Source organism: Nanorana parkeri, unplaced genomic scaffold, assembly GCF_000935625.1.
Source record: "Nanorana parkeri isolate BGI_ZX_2015 unplaced genomic scaffold, ASM93562v1 scaffold706, whole genome shotgun sequence".
NCBI classification, from domain to species: Eukaryota; Metazoa; Chordata; class Amphibia; order Anura; family Dicroglossidae; genus Nanorana; species Nanorana parkeri.
In genome coordinates, this window is record NW_017306974.1 from 169,406 (window position 1) to 186,365 (window position 16,960).

Sequence of the window (16,960 nt, forward strand, 5' to 3'; positions counted from 1 at the left end):
TCCTGAAGGGCTTGTTCACACCAAATGCAGACCAGATCTGCATGAGTTTCTGCACACGGAGTGCAGTGGGTTTTGCCGTGTTTATGATGCGTTCCGGGCCCTTTTTGCGCCGGTTTTATTTTTTTTGCTTAAAATGGGCTTTCAGTGCGTTCCAGGGTGTTTGCATGCGTTCCAAAGCAGGTAAAATAGGGCTTGCTGCAGTTTTTTTACATGCTCTGGAACTGAACGCTGCGGTGTGAACTAGAGCCCAAAATACCATTGGAATACATTGGACGCAGTTTTGATCCGGTCTGTAACTGCTCTGCTCCTGGAACGCGCTTGGTTTGAACAAGACCTAAGTCTTCAAGCTGGTGAAGTGACACACTGGGTCCTCTTTAGATTTTCTTCAGTGGTGGCTTGTCCCCAATAATGCAGAGAGTTCAGGGTGTTGTGGTGACACCCCAACCAGGGACGGGTTCATGATGTTCTGCACTCACAGTATGTCCTCAGACTTCTAGGTTTAATTTCACTTGGACATCTTGGGGCGGAAATTAATTACTGCAATGGGAATACATTGGACACATTTTTGATGCGTTCTGTAACTGCTCTGCATCTGGAACCCATTTGGTGTGAACTAGCCCTTACACAGATGATGCCCTAATATTCTGGCTCCGCTTTGCAGATTTCTGTGTCGCCTCTCTGCCTCCAGTTTGTCATAAGAGAATGACCCAGCACAATCATCTCAAGGTGACAGCTGTAAAGATGATCCTGGAAGTAGTATGATGACCTTTCTGGCCATGCAGTTTGGCAGGGGTGTATAAATCACCAGTAGTGATGGGCCGAACAACCCCCGTGTTCAGTTCGTATTCGAACTCCCAAACGGCCGAAAAGTTCGAATACAAACTCGACCCTAATGCAAGTCAATGGGTGTCGAACGTTCGAAAATGTCTCCTTGGTTAACACTTGCTGACCAGGTGTTTACACCCCCTTTCTAGCCAGGCCATTTTTCAGTATTCAGCGCTGCAGTACTTACTGACTGTACTGACATTTATTCCGTCATACAACACTGTACTGAAATGAATTTTATACCATTTTTTGGGGACAGATAGAGCTTTCTTTTGGTGATATTTAATCACCACTGTGGGTTTTATTTTTTGCTATATTTAGGAAAATTACTGAAAATTTTGGGAAAAAAAGTATTTTTTACATTGTTAGGAAACAAATATTATTACCCAATTTATTGGTAAAATATAAAAGACGGGGTCACGTCGGGTAAATAGTCACCAAACATGTCAAGCTTAAAAATTGTGTGCACCCGGGAAATCGCAAACAAAATACCATACCCAAATTGACCATAGGCGAAGCTTTTACAGCTAATCAGTTTAGCGTTATCAGTGATTAATGGCCCTAGAATTATTGCTCTCACTGCGAAGTTTGCGGCGATATGCAACATGCGCTGCGTAATGGGTGCAATCATCGTTTCCGCAGGTATGCGCACCTGACGCATGTTTGCATGTAAGTATGGGTGGGGGCTCTTTTAAAAATTTTGTTAATTCTTTTTTATGTGTAACTTTAAATTATTATTTTTTGGAAACTTTAATTTTTTTTTTCCACTTAACTTTATTGCTATCCCATAGGGGGCTAAGCAACCCCCTATGTGATAGCAACAGATGTGACAGGTCCTCTTTATGGAGACATCTCCAAGACCCCTATCTGTCACCTAGGACCCCCCTGAAGAAGCTGATGAAGCAGAGATCTGCTTCATCAGCTTCTCTCCAGCGTCAGAAGCTGGAGAGTGACACGAGAATGCGGAAGTGATGTAATATACTTCCGCATTCTGACACCGGAGAGGGTCCAGAGGGAGATTGTATACCAACCTCCCTCTGATCCACTGTCAGAGATGCAATATGCTGGAGCCCGGGACTGGCGTGACAGCGGGAGGGGGGGCCGCGGAGGGAGGGGGGACACGGGCCGTAACTTATACTAGCGATCCGCCGGCTCTATAGTATGTTCACAGGCATCGCTGCTTGTTTTTATGTGGTCAGATACAAGACTTTAACCAATCAGAGCTTCGGAAGGCATTTTGCTTTATTTATAAATTCTTTATTTAGGTCAGGTTAACAGATTATTTGTTGTATACAGAAAAACGGAAACTGTGCCCGTGGGGACTCGCAGGTCCGGGCGCTTATGGTATACATGCATCAAAGCATCATCAAGAAGGTAGCATACATGGTATATTGAAGCATGAGAGAACCCCATTGGCATCAATGCAACGCATTTGAGGGGATGGTATCCTCTCGCGACCCCGGCCTGAGTGTGGGGGGACATTTTGCTTTATGGAGCGTCCGCGGTTGAACAAACCGCGAACGTCCCATAAAGTTCAGCGAACGGCCGATGTTCGATTCAAACTCGCGTTCGAATCGAACACTCGGACCATCCCTAATCACCAGACCGGTTGTTATTATAATTACAAATTATTTAGCAGATAAAAAAATAAATGTGTATTTTACCTGTACTTGCAGTAGTTGCATGAAGTTCCATTTGAAAAGTAACTACACAGTGGGATAAATATACATTTTTACACTTATAAAGATGTGTTATTGCCTGGAGTTCCACTTTGACATGTAGCATAATGCCCATACAAACAATTGTAAAGTTCTTATACTGCCTGAGCTGTCATTGACCCTAAAGTTCTGGTGGGCCTGCTCGAAAAAGCCATGTAGATGAATCAGTTACACAATACTGTATACGGTAAGTGCCTACTAAATTCTGCAGGCACAGAATTATATAAAACTAACTTTGCACATGTATTGGCTTATCAGAGATCTCATATACTGTATGTCAGTATATACATTTACAAAGACACAGATTAATGTCCGTTATGGAGCACACAGGAATAAGTGACCTGGTGTGCACAGCGCATATGATCTTCTCAACAGTCATATTGAAGGCTATTTATTAGTTTCATGCTGTTTTTGAGTCTGTGTGCCTAGCTAAATTGTCAGCACTGTGTCCTAATTGCATCATTTGTTCTGCGGCTTATTCTTGCACTCTCAACTAGTTTTTAGAAACACCCAATCTACATACTTGTTCTAGGTCAATGAGAGCATGGAAGTAATAGGATTACAGTCGACCCCCAAAATTCGCGGGGGTTACGTTCCTAGAGCACCCGCGAATTGTGAAAAACTGTGAATTTTGAATGTGGTCAAAAAAATGCCTATAAATGCCTATTTTTAGTTTAAACCCTAAATATGCCCCCAAAACACTTTAATTTCATTTCAAACTCAGCTTAATACATTACCCTTAACAAAAAAAGAATGTAAAGGTAACCCATATACTGTACAGTACTGTACTGCTATGTCTCCCGTAGTGCTAGACTTCTCCTGGAGTGTCTTAAACTTCTTCTGGCGCTTAGGTTATTTGCCAGAAGCCTTGGAAGGTGCAGCATTTTAGGGCTTTAAAAAGAACAAAACGGAAAACATGAGAACACTCAGTGAAACACTCGAGATGGCTACACGCGGTTGATATTTGAGGTTTCCGCAAACAATTATTAGTTGGGTTCTAAGGAAAAATTAGCGAACGACTGAGGCCGCGAACTCTTTGCGGGTGTCGACTGTAATGTGACAGCCAAGCAACTATCATTTTCAGAAAGAGGTCAACGATGGTAGGTATCTATAAACCTAGTCTGCAGCGTTCCTTTATTGTCATCTGCCTGGCCATTCTTACATTTTATTTTTTTAGAATAGCTTACTTTTGGCTCTAGCTTGTCATGGGTCTAGCTACAGATCGTTCAGCTATCTGTACCATTTTGCCTGCTTAGTCTCATCACTTCTGCTGCTATTCTTGGTTCCTTCACTGTCCCGTTGCAACTTATGGATTCAGACGAGTTGATACGTTCTGCCTTCTACCTATACCTTACGTCCATCCCAGACTCATGGTCTAGCTTGGACCTGCTATCATCCAGTGATTTGTGATAAGGCCTGGCTGATTGCCGTAAGACTCTCTGTGGCAGGGTTGTCACTGCACACTTCACTCTCATCCTTAGTGTTCCCTTTTTAAAGCCCATGTACTGTATGAACTTAAAGGCATAGTCCACCTTTTTTCTTATCCCCAAAAAATAATAAATGCACACACTTATGAAAGAAAAAATATCAGCCTGCTGAGCACCAAAACCTCAATCAGTGGATCAATGCAATACACTGGCTCCAGGGAGACCTTTGGTTATGAAGTTATCAATGCTCTACATGTGTGATGTCATTGCACTGGTGCCTCCCTAAGATCTAGGCGTTGCTCTGCTGCAGTGCAGATGGGACTAAAAGTGCCCATACACTGCTTGATTCTCGTGCGAGAATCGCGGGAAATCCCGCTATCGTTCGAGAATCGAAGAGTGTGAACGAAGACGTGCGACCGTTTCTACTGTACGGTCGCACGTCTTTTGTCTAAGGAGCATGTTAGAAAACCAGCCGAGAATCGTACGATTTTCAGCTGGTTTGAACGGTGCTCAGGAGACAAATGCTGAACGGGCCGGTGTGCGCACGCGCACACTGCCCGTTCAGCATTGCGGTCATCGGAAGCCCGCCCCTCAGGGGGGCGGGCTTGCGATGATCGAGAGTGCGATCTGCCTGTCCAAGATGGGCAAATCGTACGTTTTTTTTTAATCACTTTACAATCATCGCAAGATTAAGGTCTTGCGATGGTTGTACAGTGTATGGCCACCTTTTTATAGTCTTTTTCATTCACAGATGCTGTAAATGGATCTATGAATGAATGACGCAGCTGTGCAGACGGCGCTACACACAGCTGTGCTGAATTTAAGTCTAAACCGAAGACAGCAGGAGAAAAAACCCTGATTCAGGGAAGTTGGGGAATGTGACCATGTTTCAGGTTAGAGCCTAAATATGGGTGTAACATGAAAAATGCTATGAAAGGTGAATTTAGCCTTAAGTTATTAAAGATGTATTTGTCATTAAAACAGGGATAGTTACATTTATTTTCTGTAAGGTTGAAATCATTGTGTTATCCTTGCAAGGTCGATGTGGCCTGTGCACATGAAAAATAGAACAGCAGAGACAATTAAGCCATGCAGCTTAACTGCACCTTTTTGTTTTATTACTATTCAGACCTTAAACTGCTGATTCCAGAACTGAATCTGTCTTTGATCTATACCTTGTCTTGTCACTTGCTAGCATTGCTCTTATTCTGGGTAGCCACCTTTTCTTTAAGTGAAACATGAACACTCTAGCTCTTTTTTTCGAACTCTTTTTGTTTGGGAGAATATAGAGGAGAGAGCAAGGAGAGGCAGCCAGGAGAGGGAGTACGGAGATCATCTATATAGGACTACAGCAATACATTATACAGCAATAACAAATGATAGGAAGCAACATACTCTGTGTTGTTCTGGGGTGACGCCCTGATGTCTCCAGGTGGCCTGTGCGGGCTCTCAGGTGGGCTATGCAGCTCTCAGGTGGGCTGCGCCTCTCGTGTACTGTGCGCACTCTCAGGTGGGCTGTGCAACTCTCAGGTGGGCTGTGCAAGGGCAAGAGGTTAGAAGCGTTCTTTAAGGCCTTATTTTCCCTTGCAGGCCCAGCCATGTAACCTGTTGCTTCTATGGCAGTATCTCAGACCCTGTCGGTCCAGGCCAAGGCTATGGCCAGGGTCCCCAGATCTATCTTGACTGATCCTGAAGCTCTCAAACTACTGTAGTGACAGCTTCTTGCCAAACCACTAGGATGTCCCTTCTGTTGGTCCATATGAAATATATGGTATGGTCTATTATGAATTTAAAGTGTTGGTTGGCGAAGCTCCACAAAGTTATGAATCAAGTAATGTTATAATTAGGGATGCAGCGATATATCGGCCGCCGAAACATATAGGACGAAAATTAAATCTCTGGCAAAATGGCGAAAGTGCAATTGTTTTGGCCAATATAGCGGTGCATCCGTTCTTTCTCTCCGCCCCGCTGGGCGCTGCTCTGTGTCCAAGCGGGGAGGAGAGAAACTGTCACAGGTGGCTTTCCAGAACGCAGGGAGCCGGCCGGGTTGCGTTCCAGAGGCCTAGCGGTCTGGAACGCAGCCTTTGTGGTGTGAACCAGCTCTCAGTCTTGCATAGTCTACAGCAGTGGTTCTCAACCTGTGTAACCTCGGGACCCACATTTTTCCTTGGTCATTAAGGCGTGACCCAAAAAATTGCGTCGCGACCCACCAGTTGAGAACCACTGGTCTACAGGATCCTCTCCTGTACTAATTTGCTTACTTCCACTGCATACTGTGGCTTTTTTGCAGTGTGCATTAGAAGCAGCAAGTCAGATAGAGCCTGCTTAATTTCTGCGTGGCAAGACCTCCTGCACCATCTAGCGCTTTCTTCCCCAGCCTTAGTCCCTGGCCTTCCCCTTTCACTCATTGAATTTCATTTCTTTCAGCCATGGAGGCTCAGCCCAGAATAGTTTTATTGAAATATTATATTAGAATCTTGTTGAGAGGGGGGAGAAGGAAGAACCAGGGAAGGCAAAATATAAGCAGATTAAACGCCAGCTTAAGACAAAGCACAAACTGTGCAGTAAATTGTCAAATAAAGATTCATTTAGATAAGAATCTTACTGTTAGACCACAGTAAAGCTGACCATGCACTGGCAGGCTTAGCCAAAATTCGAGCTGTGTGTGGCCCTGCTGGCACCGCTTCCTTCAACAAAGGTTGATTTTTTTAATGGACTTTAATTGATGGAGCAGAGCAGAAAATTGTCGGCTGCTAATCAGCTGCAGTCACTGTTCAGGGAATCTGAGAGCCGCGGGTTCCGGCTGCCACTGCTTAGCCGTGGATGGGGGAATCCAGTGGTTTTGTCCTAGTGTATGGCCAGCGCTAGTGCTAGGCTGACATTCAAGAAAATTATTTGTGTCAGAGGTTTGTTAACAAAAGATATTATCAATGTAAAGGATTCCATAGGGGTTGTGAGACCTGAGCAACATCATTAGCACAAAGGAAACCAGTAACAAAGGTTTTTCAGAAAAATTGTCTTCTCTTTGTGTGGAAACAATTGGTTCCATCTTTGGTAAGCATTGCCCATGTTATAAACTAAAACCTTTGGGAAGATCTGTGATGGGAAAGGATTTAGGAGCACTGGCAGGGAAAAAGCCGTGTTATAGCACACAGCTGTGACAAAAGCTAACAAAAAGCTGGCCATAGAACCCACGAGGAGAGGACTTTGGCCTTTAATCAGCCTCACGCTCTATATTAATACAAGTCAATACAGCACAGCCCTCTTTGGCTAATATTGAGCTGGTACATTGGTTGATGAATAACATTTAATGATGAACTCCAGACTAAGCAAATATTGTCATACCACAAGAGGTATATGTGTTCTTACTTAAATCTTGGTGAGCTTTGTGTATTTTTTCCAGATCTGTGCAGTAATCCAGTGTGAAACTTTACCTCTGTGCAGGAGCTTCCTCTAATAAAGACCAGTCGTTGTTGTTCTCTGCTTGTGCAGGGTGACTAGTCTCATCTCCGCCCCCTCCTGTAATTTTCTGCAGACAGCCTGTAGTGGGTGGAGCCTGCTGGGTCCCTTCCCACAGCTCTGCTCTCTGCACAGGCTGTGTGCAGCAAATGCTACTTTTACAAGGTAATATCGGTGTTTGCAAAGGCATTTGGTGCACACAAAGTGGATTTTATCACTTGTGACTTTTGAGAATTATATTTAACCTAAAGGGTTAATAAACCCTCAGCATTTTTTGCATATATTTGCAAAAACATAATTTAAAAAAATACTTTTCAAACAGGGTTAAACTTACCTGTGTCTTCGCTGCGCGCTCCCATTCGAACATCTGAAGAGTCTCGGGCGGCCGCAAAGGATCTTGGGGCGGGTGCATGCGCAGTTCAGATCTTCGGCCGGGAGACGAGGAGAGACACAAGGCAAGTCTATGGAGCAGTGTGCACCCGCACAGACTCCGTGGGACAGGAAGTGCCGGCTGACACAGAGGACTCAGCGCTGGATCAGAGACCGGCACCAGCGCTGGAGGGACAGCTGAAAACTACAGGAAAGAAGAAGATGATCGGATCAAGAGTCATCATCAGTCCTTACACTAACATGAGGAGGGGGCGGGGCATTTTATCTTTCAATGTCACTTTAAGCTTTAAAGAAGAACTCAAGGCAAAACTTTAACCCTTGCAGTAGGGCAACCCATTCAATCAAGGGTTAACTGCTTGTTTTTGTCTAGGTGGTAAAATAAAAATGTTATACTCTCCTGATCCTTGGAGCTGGCTTACTTTTAGACTGGTCCTCCCAGCCTCGCTCCCCATCCGCTTCAGTGGTCTAAGGACAGAAGGGTGACAAGGGACATTGATGCAGCAGAAGAGGCGAGAGGCTGGAGGGAGTGATACAAGAGCAAGCTGGCTCAGCGGTTCAGGGGAGTATAACTTTTTTATTTTAGCACTTAGTCAAAAGTGAGCAGTTAACCCTTGCAGTGTGGGGTAATCCCAAGCACTATTTTTGCAAATTGCAGTGGACGAACACAGGCGATAATGTGCCTGCGTTTCGGGTGCAGGCGATCGCATGACAGGCGGGGGGCCCCCTGCCGCCTCTAAACACAGTGAGCTGGCCGGCTTGCGTTCCAGAGACCGAACACTCGGGAAAGCAGACTTTGCGGTGTGAACCGGCCCGAAAGGTAAGGCTGGGGTTCAGCTTTAAGGCCCCTTTCACACGGGTTGATCAGGAAATGATCTGTGCACAGATCCTCTCTCCATCACTCCAGTATGGAGCAGATGTTAGTGCTGGGACATCCGTGCCCGTGCAGTTTTTTTCCTCCATCTTGTGATAGAGGAAAAACCTGCAATTACCGGACCACATGTCAGTCTATGGGAGAATCAGATGTAAACTGACGTGTCCTTTCACATCAACTTACCTTCAATCCGGCACGATCTGCTGTGGTGAAACGGGACACTGTTTGCTTTCCCGGACCTGGCCCGAGTTGGGGGTAACCGGGTGAGTCCGTTTACACACGGCTGCCTATAGCCTTAGATTGGGCATCTCATCGGGTCCGTCTGAAAAACTGACAGGCAGACCTGATCAGACCGGCCCTGTGAAAGGATTCTACGTCCTTCAGTAGTGAGATAATGTAAGTGGATTGTTACGGTTTTCCCGGTGGCGTCACAAGGGGGTTGTGCATCAATTCGTCAATTTATTGGCATTAGAAATACATGGCATCACACATACAGAACAACGTTTCAGAACCTAGCATGGTCTCTTCATCAGGCAAGTAGCACTGTGATGACCAGTGATTGTGAATGCAGGGGAGCGGTGAGTGCGGTTTTATTTGCATCTTTATCTACTTCCCATAGACTCACTCAATTGTTCATTTTACGTAGGACATACCGCACCCCAGAATTTTTATTTCAAATAGGGGTTAAGAATGATTCTACGTGTCCCAAATGTGGCTTTCATCATGGTTCATTAATACATTCATTGTGGCGATGCCCCAAGCTGATTCGATATTGGGGTGCAGTACTCAAGATTATCTATTCAAGTTTTGGCATACTGCTAAATAACACACCTAGAGTATGCATATTAGCAATTGTTGATACCTCTTTGATGGGTTCATATACTAACATGGCTATACATAGAGCTCTATTTACGGTTAGACGATTGGTGGTGAGGGAATGGATATCCTCCTCTTCTCCATCAGTATCAGAATGGATCTCTGAGTTGGATCAGATTGTAATGTATGAACGCACTACCTATCAATGTCAATCTGGTCTAGATGGATACAATATCGTACACAACAAAGGAGTTTTATGGAAGTGTAAGATGAAATCTCAGTATCCTAGCTGTGCTTTGAATATACATATGTATGGAATATATATAAGGTGGATGTATATATGTTTATTTTGGTTGTTTTGTTAATTGGTTTGTAGTCTTGTTTTTTTTTTTTCTGTTTGTTATTGTTGATGTCTATTTTTGTGTGAATTGTGTATAAGGGCTTGTTCACACCAAATGCAGACCAGACCTGCATGAGTTCCAGTGTGTTTGCATGTGTTTTTGATGCGTTTGCATGCATTCCAGAGCAGGTACAATAGGGCTTGCTGCAGTTTGTTTACAGGCTCTGGAACTGAACGCTGCGGTGTGAACTAGAGCCCACTATCATTGGAATACATTGGCCACAGTTTTGATCCGTTCTGTAATTGCTCTTCTCTTGGAATGCGCTTGGTGGGAACTTGGTGCCAGATGGGAGGGGGTAGTTCCATTTTGCCAAATTCTGGGAATCGCAGTGGAAAGCAGCAGTGAGCTGGGCAGTGATGTTCAAGGTTGGCCCAGATGTGTTTGCCCTTGCTGGTACACTACAAGTCCAGCAGACTACTGGGGTGACTAGCTGGAACGTTACACCTCATATAGGTGTGGACAGCAGCATTACTTCAGCTTGTGTAAAACGGCAGAGCCTTCTCTGACCCTTCTAGGAGTGGCTAGGTCCCTCATCTACCACTGCACTCACTGGTTCCATCTGCCAGCCCCTACATCACTACTGGGACTAAATGACATAGGGAAGAAGGAACCTTAGCACACAACATGGGACCAGTAAATCGACACTCCCAGAGGTGTGGGATTCTGCAGGATCTTCAGCCAGGGGGTTCTCTTTACTACCGCAGAGATCGATGGCATAGGCAGCAGGAGAGGTGAGTATTTAAAGATCGATTTGAACCCTTTTATCTTCTTACTGTAATGCTGTAAGGCTGCTGCATGCCTCATTTTATAGCTGCCACAAGGCCTAAAAACCCTGTGCTCACAGCCAGGAGAGTCAGACCGCGGCTCTCACGCACAATAATTGTCTTGTGTCTTCTACAGTTTAAAACATTCAGCTGAACACTACTCTAATCAATATCTCTCAATCAATACCAAGAGCAGAGCTGTTGATTAAAGCGGTATTCATAGGGGCCTGTTGGAGAGCCAGACTGCTGTTTATGTGTGAGAGCGGCGGCCCGGCTCTACTAGTGCTGGTAGCACCCTGCTGATATTTCTGTATATGCAGCTAGAATGCAGAGACATGTATATTGGTCCATGTGGACTAATAGTCAATTGCATGTCCAGTGAACAGTCCTTGGTGGGGCCAACACAGTCACTTATCTTCAAAATCGAAGCTTAAACATACATAAATCACACCATGTTTCTGTTTATTTTAAAGGAGCTTTGAAGGTTGACAGAGGATGGAATTATTGCCATGTCTTTGGGACGGCTTCTTCGGCGTGCTTCCTCCAAGGCCTCCGACCTCCTGACCCTTGGCTCTGACGGAGAAACAACCACTGTACTGGATGGAGAGATTATATTCTCAAAAAATAATGTGTGTGTACACCCTCGAGAGATACTACAGGATGTTTCATCACACCATCCAGGTGAGCAGGGTTGGATATTATTAATTACTAGATATTTACGAGGTGAGAAATAATGATTTAAAGGGTGGATAAGTAATAGAAATATGCACTATAAATATATATATAAATTATACACTATAAATATGTGGTAGGGGGTTCCTTAATGAGGAGGGTGTGACCAGGCTCATTATACACAGCTGAAGAAGTAGTCACAGAAACATGCTGAGGGGGTGTGACCAGGCTCGTTATACACAGCTGAGGAAGTTGTCCGGGAAAGGTGCTGAGGCAGTGTGGCAGGCTCATTAGCCCACAGCATACACTGTCTGGGAATTGTGCAGTAGCATAAAGCAACCACCAGGAGGAGCTGGAAGGTTGCTTTAGGCATAGGAGTGCGAGATACTCTCCTAGAACCCAGTCAGCAGGGGGTCACTTGGAAAGAATTGCATACTTGTAATAAAAGAGGGTCCATGCTTACCTTTCCAGCATTTTGTTTGTTGATATGCTGCCTCTTTGTTGTTCGCTGCCCACTGCAGATATTAGACCAGCTGGTTGGGTTGAATACCTGTTTTCTGCTCTGCACACAATGACTCCTTCTGCTGGCTCATGTTAGTCATAACTGATGGAGTGGGGGAGCAGGTATTTCACACACCTGGCAGTGTGGAATACATGCCGCAGCCAGAGAGCACCAAAGAGGTGGCATTTTATCAAACGTAAAGTAAAGAGCCTCCTTTGTTAAAAGTATGTTATTATTTACAAGTTACCCTGTGCCTACTGGTTCACTTTAAAGGGTCTTTTACCTCACTTTCCGCTTGCCATTGTGTCTCTGGGACAGGTAGTGAAGCAGATCACCTTAAAAAAATAACAAACTGCTAGGTTCTACTAAACCCTACAGTTTCTAAAACACAAAAAACTGCATTTAGCTATAATTGTTAGTGGAACTTAATCCAAACTTTTTTTTGGTTTGGTTTTGGATAGAGTAAGGGAGAGATAAACCCTTGTCAGCTATCTTTTTAGCTATCTGTGTCTTATTGAGTAGATTTCCTTTTACTTCCTGCTCAATAGCTACAACAGGAAGTGAAAGGAAATCCCTCCAAAGTGAAATACAATTCCTGGGGGGTTAGCGGTACTAGTATTCCCATTGGAATAGTTCCCGTCTTTTCTGGTGACAGCCGAACAGGGTGAATCTTCCTAGCGAGAACCTCAAAAAAACCTGATAGAGGCTCCAATCTCTCTCCCTAATCCCAGTTTTGGCCTCAGTTGCACTTTTGGATGATGTATGGGTTATAAGTAGGGATGCACCGATACCGGTATTTTGGTACCGAGTACCGGAAGTCCCATTCAGGAAGCCAGGTAGCGTGTAATGACTCGCCACCCGGCTTCCCGATTAACAAGAAAGCCATCCCATACAAATCCCCATAATAATAATCATATGTACCTGCATGTCTCTGCAGTGCTCGGCTCTATGGCTTGTATGCTGCTGATCTCTGTCCCCTCTCACCTCGACATGTCCAGCCTGGAGCGGCCTTCCTCCGCTACCCAGCCGGAGCCGGCTTGCTGGCCAATCATGGAAGCCCGGCGCCGTGTAATGATGCGGCGCCCTGCATTCTGATTGGCCGGAGGCCAGCTTTATGCTCCCTCGTCATGAGATGACGAGGGAGGATGGAGCCGGCTTCCCGGCCAATCAGAATGCCGGGGGCTGCGTCATTACACGCTGCCCGGCTTCCTGATTGGCCGGGAAGTCAGCTACATGCTCTCTCACCACAAGTGACGAGAGAGCATGGAGCCGCTTCCTGGCCAAACAGCAAACCGGGCAGCGTGTAATGACGCGCTGCCCGGCTTCCTGATACAGAAAGTATCGGGCTAGGCATCGGAGCATTTGGGCGAGTACGAGTACTCGCCCAAATACTCGGTATCGGCACCGATATCGATACTAGTATTGGTATCGGTGCATCCCTAGTTATAAGTGTGTGTGTGTGTGTGTGTATGTTTTGTTTTTAGAGTTTGATTTACTGGTTTGTGCATTATCTTTGATCAATTTATATAACTGGATCATGGTCTATTTGTACTGGACCAACCATGAACACCCAACAGGTCTATTGTAACATTGTTACATCGAAACAATAAAACATTCTGCCGCGCTCCATATGTCACTGGAAACTTCCTTTATTAAAAATTACACAGCTACACAAAGTCCCGCCTTAGTTCCGCCCCACTAACGCGTTTCACCCAATCCTGGGCTTAATCGTAGATCATGATTGACATGATTTATTTAGTTTGTTGTTTAATATACAATTAAGTGGATTCTTTTTCAATTTGCCAAATGTGTAACTGAGCTGTGCAGATAGTTTTCATTGTTTTTGTGGCTTAGAGTCGGGGTGATACAAAAAAGTATTTCTATTTTGGAAAAATTGTGGGTATCATGTATTTATTTCTATTAGCATTTGGGTAGGTGACTCATAGAACCTCGCATAACAACAGCCAGAAGTTTACCTTTCAAAGTATTTTATTAATTTTCCAAAATAGAATAAAACAATAAAATAGCACATGATGCACAATCAGTATAGCATACAATTGCATTTCAGATTCTTCCACATTAGCATAGTCAAGTAGTAGGGGGGGATCACTAGATGCCATACACACAATATATAATAGTTCTGTAAAACAGATCATATCTATCACCCTATTCTTGCCAATTTATCCCCCATCAGCGAAAACAAAACTCAAAACAGTCTGAGAGGAATATCTGGCATAGGGATCCGCCTATGTCTGCAGCAAACATTTGTTATGATCTCCTCCATATCTATATAAATAGAAGACTTTCTGTCCAACATCAATGCACTAAACAGCTCACGTGTGCGAGCATAATGGAAAAAAAAAGACAGACAATAAAAGGAAATAGATGCTAAAGGACGCAGAACAGCTTAAGAGTCCGAAAAGAGTAGCTCCATCCCCGACCAAATAGCCCTACATCTACTTAAACATTAAACATAGTCCCCAGAGAAAAATTCCAGAAATTTTGTTCAATGAAAATTACCCGGTTTCCAGCACCCCTGTGTATAACAACCAGGGGGTCAGGTCAATTCAAAGCGTTTTTTTTAGTATCTTGGAGGATGCTGTGAAGTTTCTCATGGACCATAATCCACAAAATTTTTTGTTTAACCGAGTGGAATGGAATTGTTGGCGTTTTCCAAGCCCTAGCTATGGTTATTTTGGCTGCCAACAAAAAGAAAGTAATTAATTTATCCAAAGCTTTAGACAGTCCTGGAATCGGGCAATTCAGAAACACATATTGGGGATCTCGTGGGACTCTCACCCCAGTAACCCCAAATATTAGAGCATAAAGCCGGTTCCAAAAAGGTCTCAATTTGGGGCATTCCCACCATATGTGATATATCGTGCCCAAGTGAGCACATCCCCTAAAACAATGAGGCGAAACCTCTGGGTATATTCTCGCTAGTCTGGCGGGAACCAAATACCACCTAGATAAAACCTTATAATTAGCTTCTATTAGTGAAATATTGAGTAAACCAGATGACACACGGGAACAACATTGATGCCAAACATCCAGAGGAATAACCTTTTCCATGTCTTGTTCCCAAGCTAACATATAAGGTAATTTACTTTCAGATTCTACCAGGAGGGAATAGAGCAGCGAACCAAGACACAAATGTTCGTAGGTTGTTCTAAAGGGAGACAAAAAAAAAAAGTGTAACAATTGTCTGTCGTGAAAGTATTCCGAAGATGGCATATGCAAAACCTCCTGACAGTAGGTCAAAGTGGCTTGCGACCTTTAAAGAATTGTGCTATGCGGTACAGATCTTTGTCTTGCCACCAATGGAACGCTCCAGGAGATCCCCCCGGACTGACGGAGTGGTGTATAAGGCCCGCAACGTATTCAAAAAGAGGGGGCCGAAGCCCCATTTCTCAAGCAGCTGGAAAAGGTATTGCCAGGACACTGAATCAAAGGCTTTTTGTAAGTCTACAACAGCCAGAAGTTTATACATTTTGTACAACAGTTATATATGTACCTTTCCTCTTTATTATGTATTAAATGTCAAGAGACATGTCATAAATATGCTAAAATTGTAGTGTCATTGAAATTAAATGTTCTATTATGAAAGGGGGTAACCGGATGCAGATGAGCCGCCCCAACCTGCAGACCCCCACAACCACTGGGTTGTGGAGAAGAGGCCCTTATCCCCTTCGGCTTTTCCAGGGGGGACCCGGCTGGAAAAGCACCTTCCCAATGTTGAGGGCATGTGGCCTGGTATGGTGGAGAAAGGGGGGGCGTTTGCTCCTCCCCCTCCTTTCTTGCCCTGCCAGGCTGCTGCCCAGATTAAGGGTCTGGTATGGGATTTTAGAGAGGATCCCACTGTTTGTTTTGTTTAAAACATTTTTTGCCGTTGAGGTCCCCCTTAAAATGCCTACCAGACCTTAAGTGTCTGGTATGAATAGTCGGGGGAACCTCGGGTATGAATTGTCGCTTTTTTTTTTTTTTGTGTGTTATTTTTTTTGTGTTAAAAATTTCCAGTGTTAAAAGTAAAAAAAAAAAAAAAAACATTTAATGCCACTTTTCTGCAACAAATTGTCATTCGTAATGATCATTTAGGTCATCCAAATCCAAATGCCAAAACAAATTGACTTTCAGACCTGAATCCTGAAAAAAACAAATTAACGAAACATCCAAATTGCAACAAAACAATTTTTTTGACAGCTTACATGTCTATCTAATATTTCTCTTGAGCTGAGCGTTGCACATAGCTGGGAAGTCTGTGGTATCAAGACACATAGTTGTACCTGAGCCATTTGGGCTTTATAGCTGATAGCTGCCTGTTCTTCACTCTCAAATCTGCTAGATATGCTGTATGTCCATGTCGTGTGCATTCCTGGCTTCTTGCTTTACAATCTATTTATAAAAGGCTGCATTATGCAGTGTGTATTATGAAAGGTTAGCTCCATTCATAACTGCACTACTACTGGATTGAACGAATATTGGCTTCCAGTATCTCTAAGACTGCAGTAACTACATTTCTCTGCTGTAGTTTGAGTCTCACTACCTGTGAGGAACATTATGAGGATGCTGTGATGTGCAATTGCCTCAAATGTTGAATGAATCTGGGAATTCTGGTGGATATTGCTCTTTTCAGTAACCATGCAGAACTGAAGTTTTGGTGGAATTACCAGGGTCAGCCCATCCAAATGCCATGACAGTTGTAGGTGGAGTCTGTCACTCTGCTTTAACTTCTGTGTCATGGAGACTACATAGATCAAACCTACTTGCTATAGCGCCTGGCTTTTGTTCAGAACTGCTTTGACCTCTCACTTTCCCTATAATCACAGGCTATATCTGCCTAGAGTTCAGCTTTAAAGGTAAAATATTTGTTTTCCATTTTGGATAGAGTAGGGAATGAATAAAATCCCTGTTAAGATTGTTTTTTGCCTTCTGTTTTGGAGATTTCACTTCCTGTCTTGTAGACACAACTGGAGTAGATTTGAGGGAAATCTCCCTTTTAGGGCCTGTTCACCCGACGTCCGTTTTCTGTGCTGACCTGACCCGTACGCTCCTGCACTAAAAATGTATCCCAATGTATCCCTATGTGTTTTATGGGCTACAGTTCTCACGTGCGCA

At 44.1% G+C, this 16,960-nt stretch overlaps 1 protein-coding gene across 4 annotated transcripts in view; it reads left to right on the forward strand.

The window, feature by feature from the left end:
- Window positions 1-16,960, forward strand: part of TBC1D16 (TBC1 domain family member 16) — a 101,289-nt gene that overhangs the window by 17,945 nt on the left and 66,384 nt on the right. For 3 of the 4 annotated variants that reach the window (XM_018563867.1, XM_018563870.1, XM_018563869.1), the window contains exon 2: window positions 11,145-11,352. In XM_018563867.1, coding sequence (XP_018419369.1) covers window positions 11,181-11,352 — 172 coding nt within the window. In that variant the 5' untranslated portion in view covers window positions 11,145-11,180. Of the gene's footprint in view, window positions 1-10,930; window positions 10,947-11,141; window positions 11,353-16,960 lie in introns of those variants that run through there. The other variant, XM_018563868.1, reaches the window with a different exon arrangement.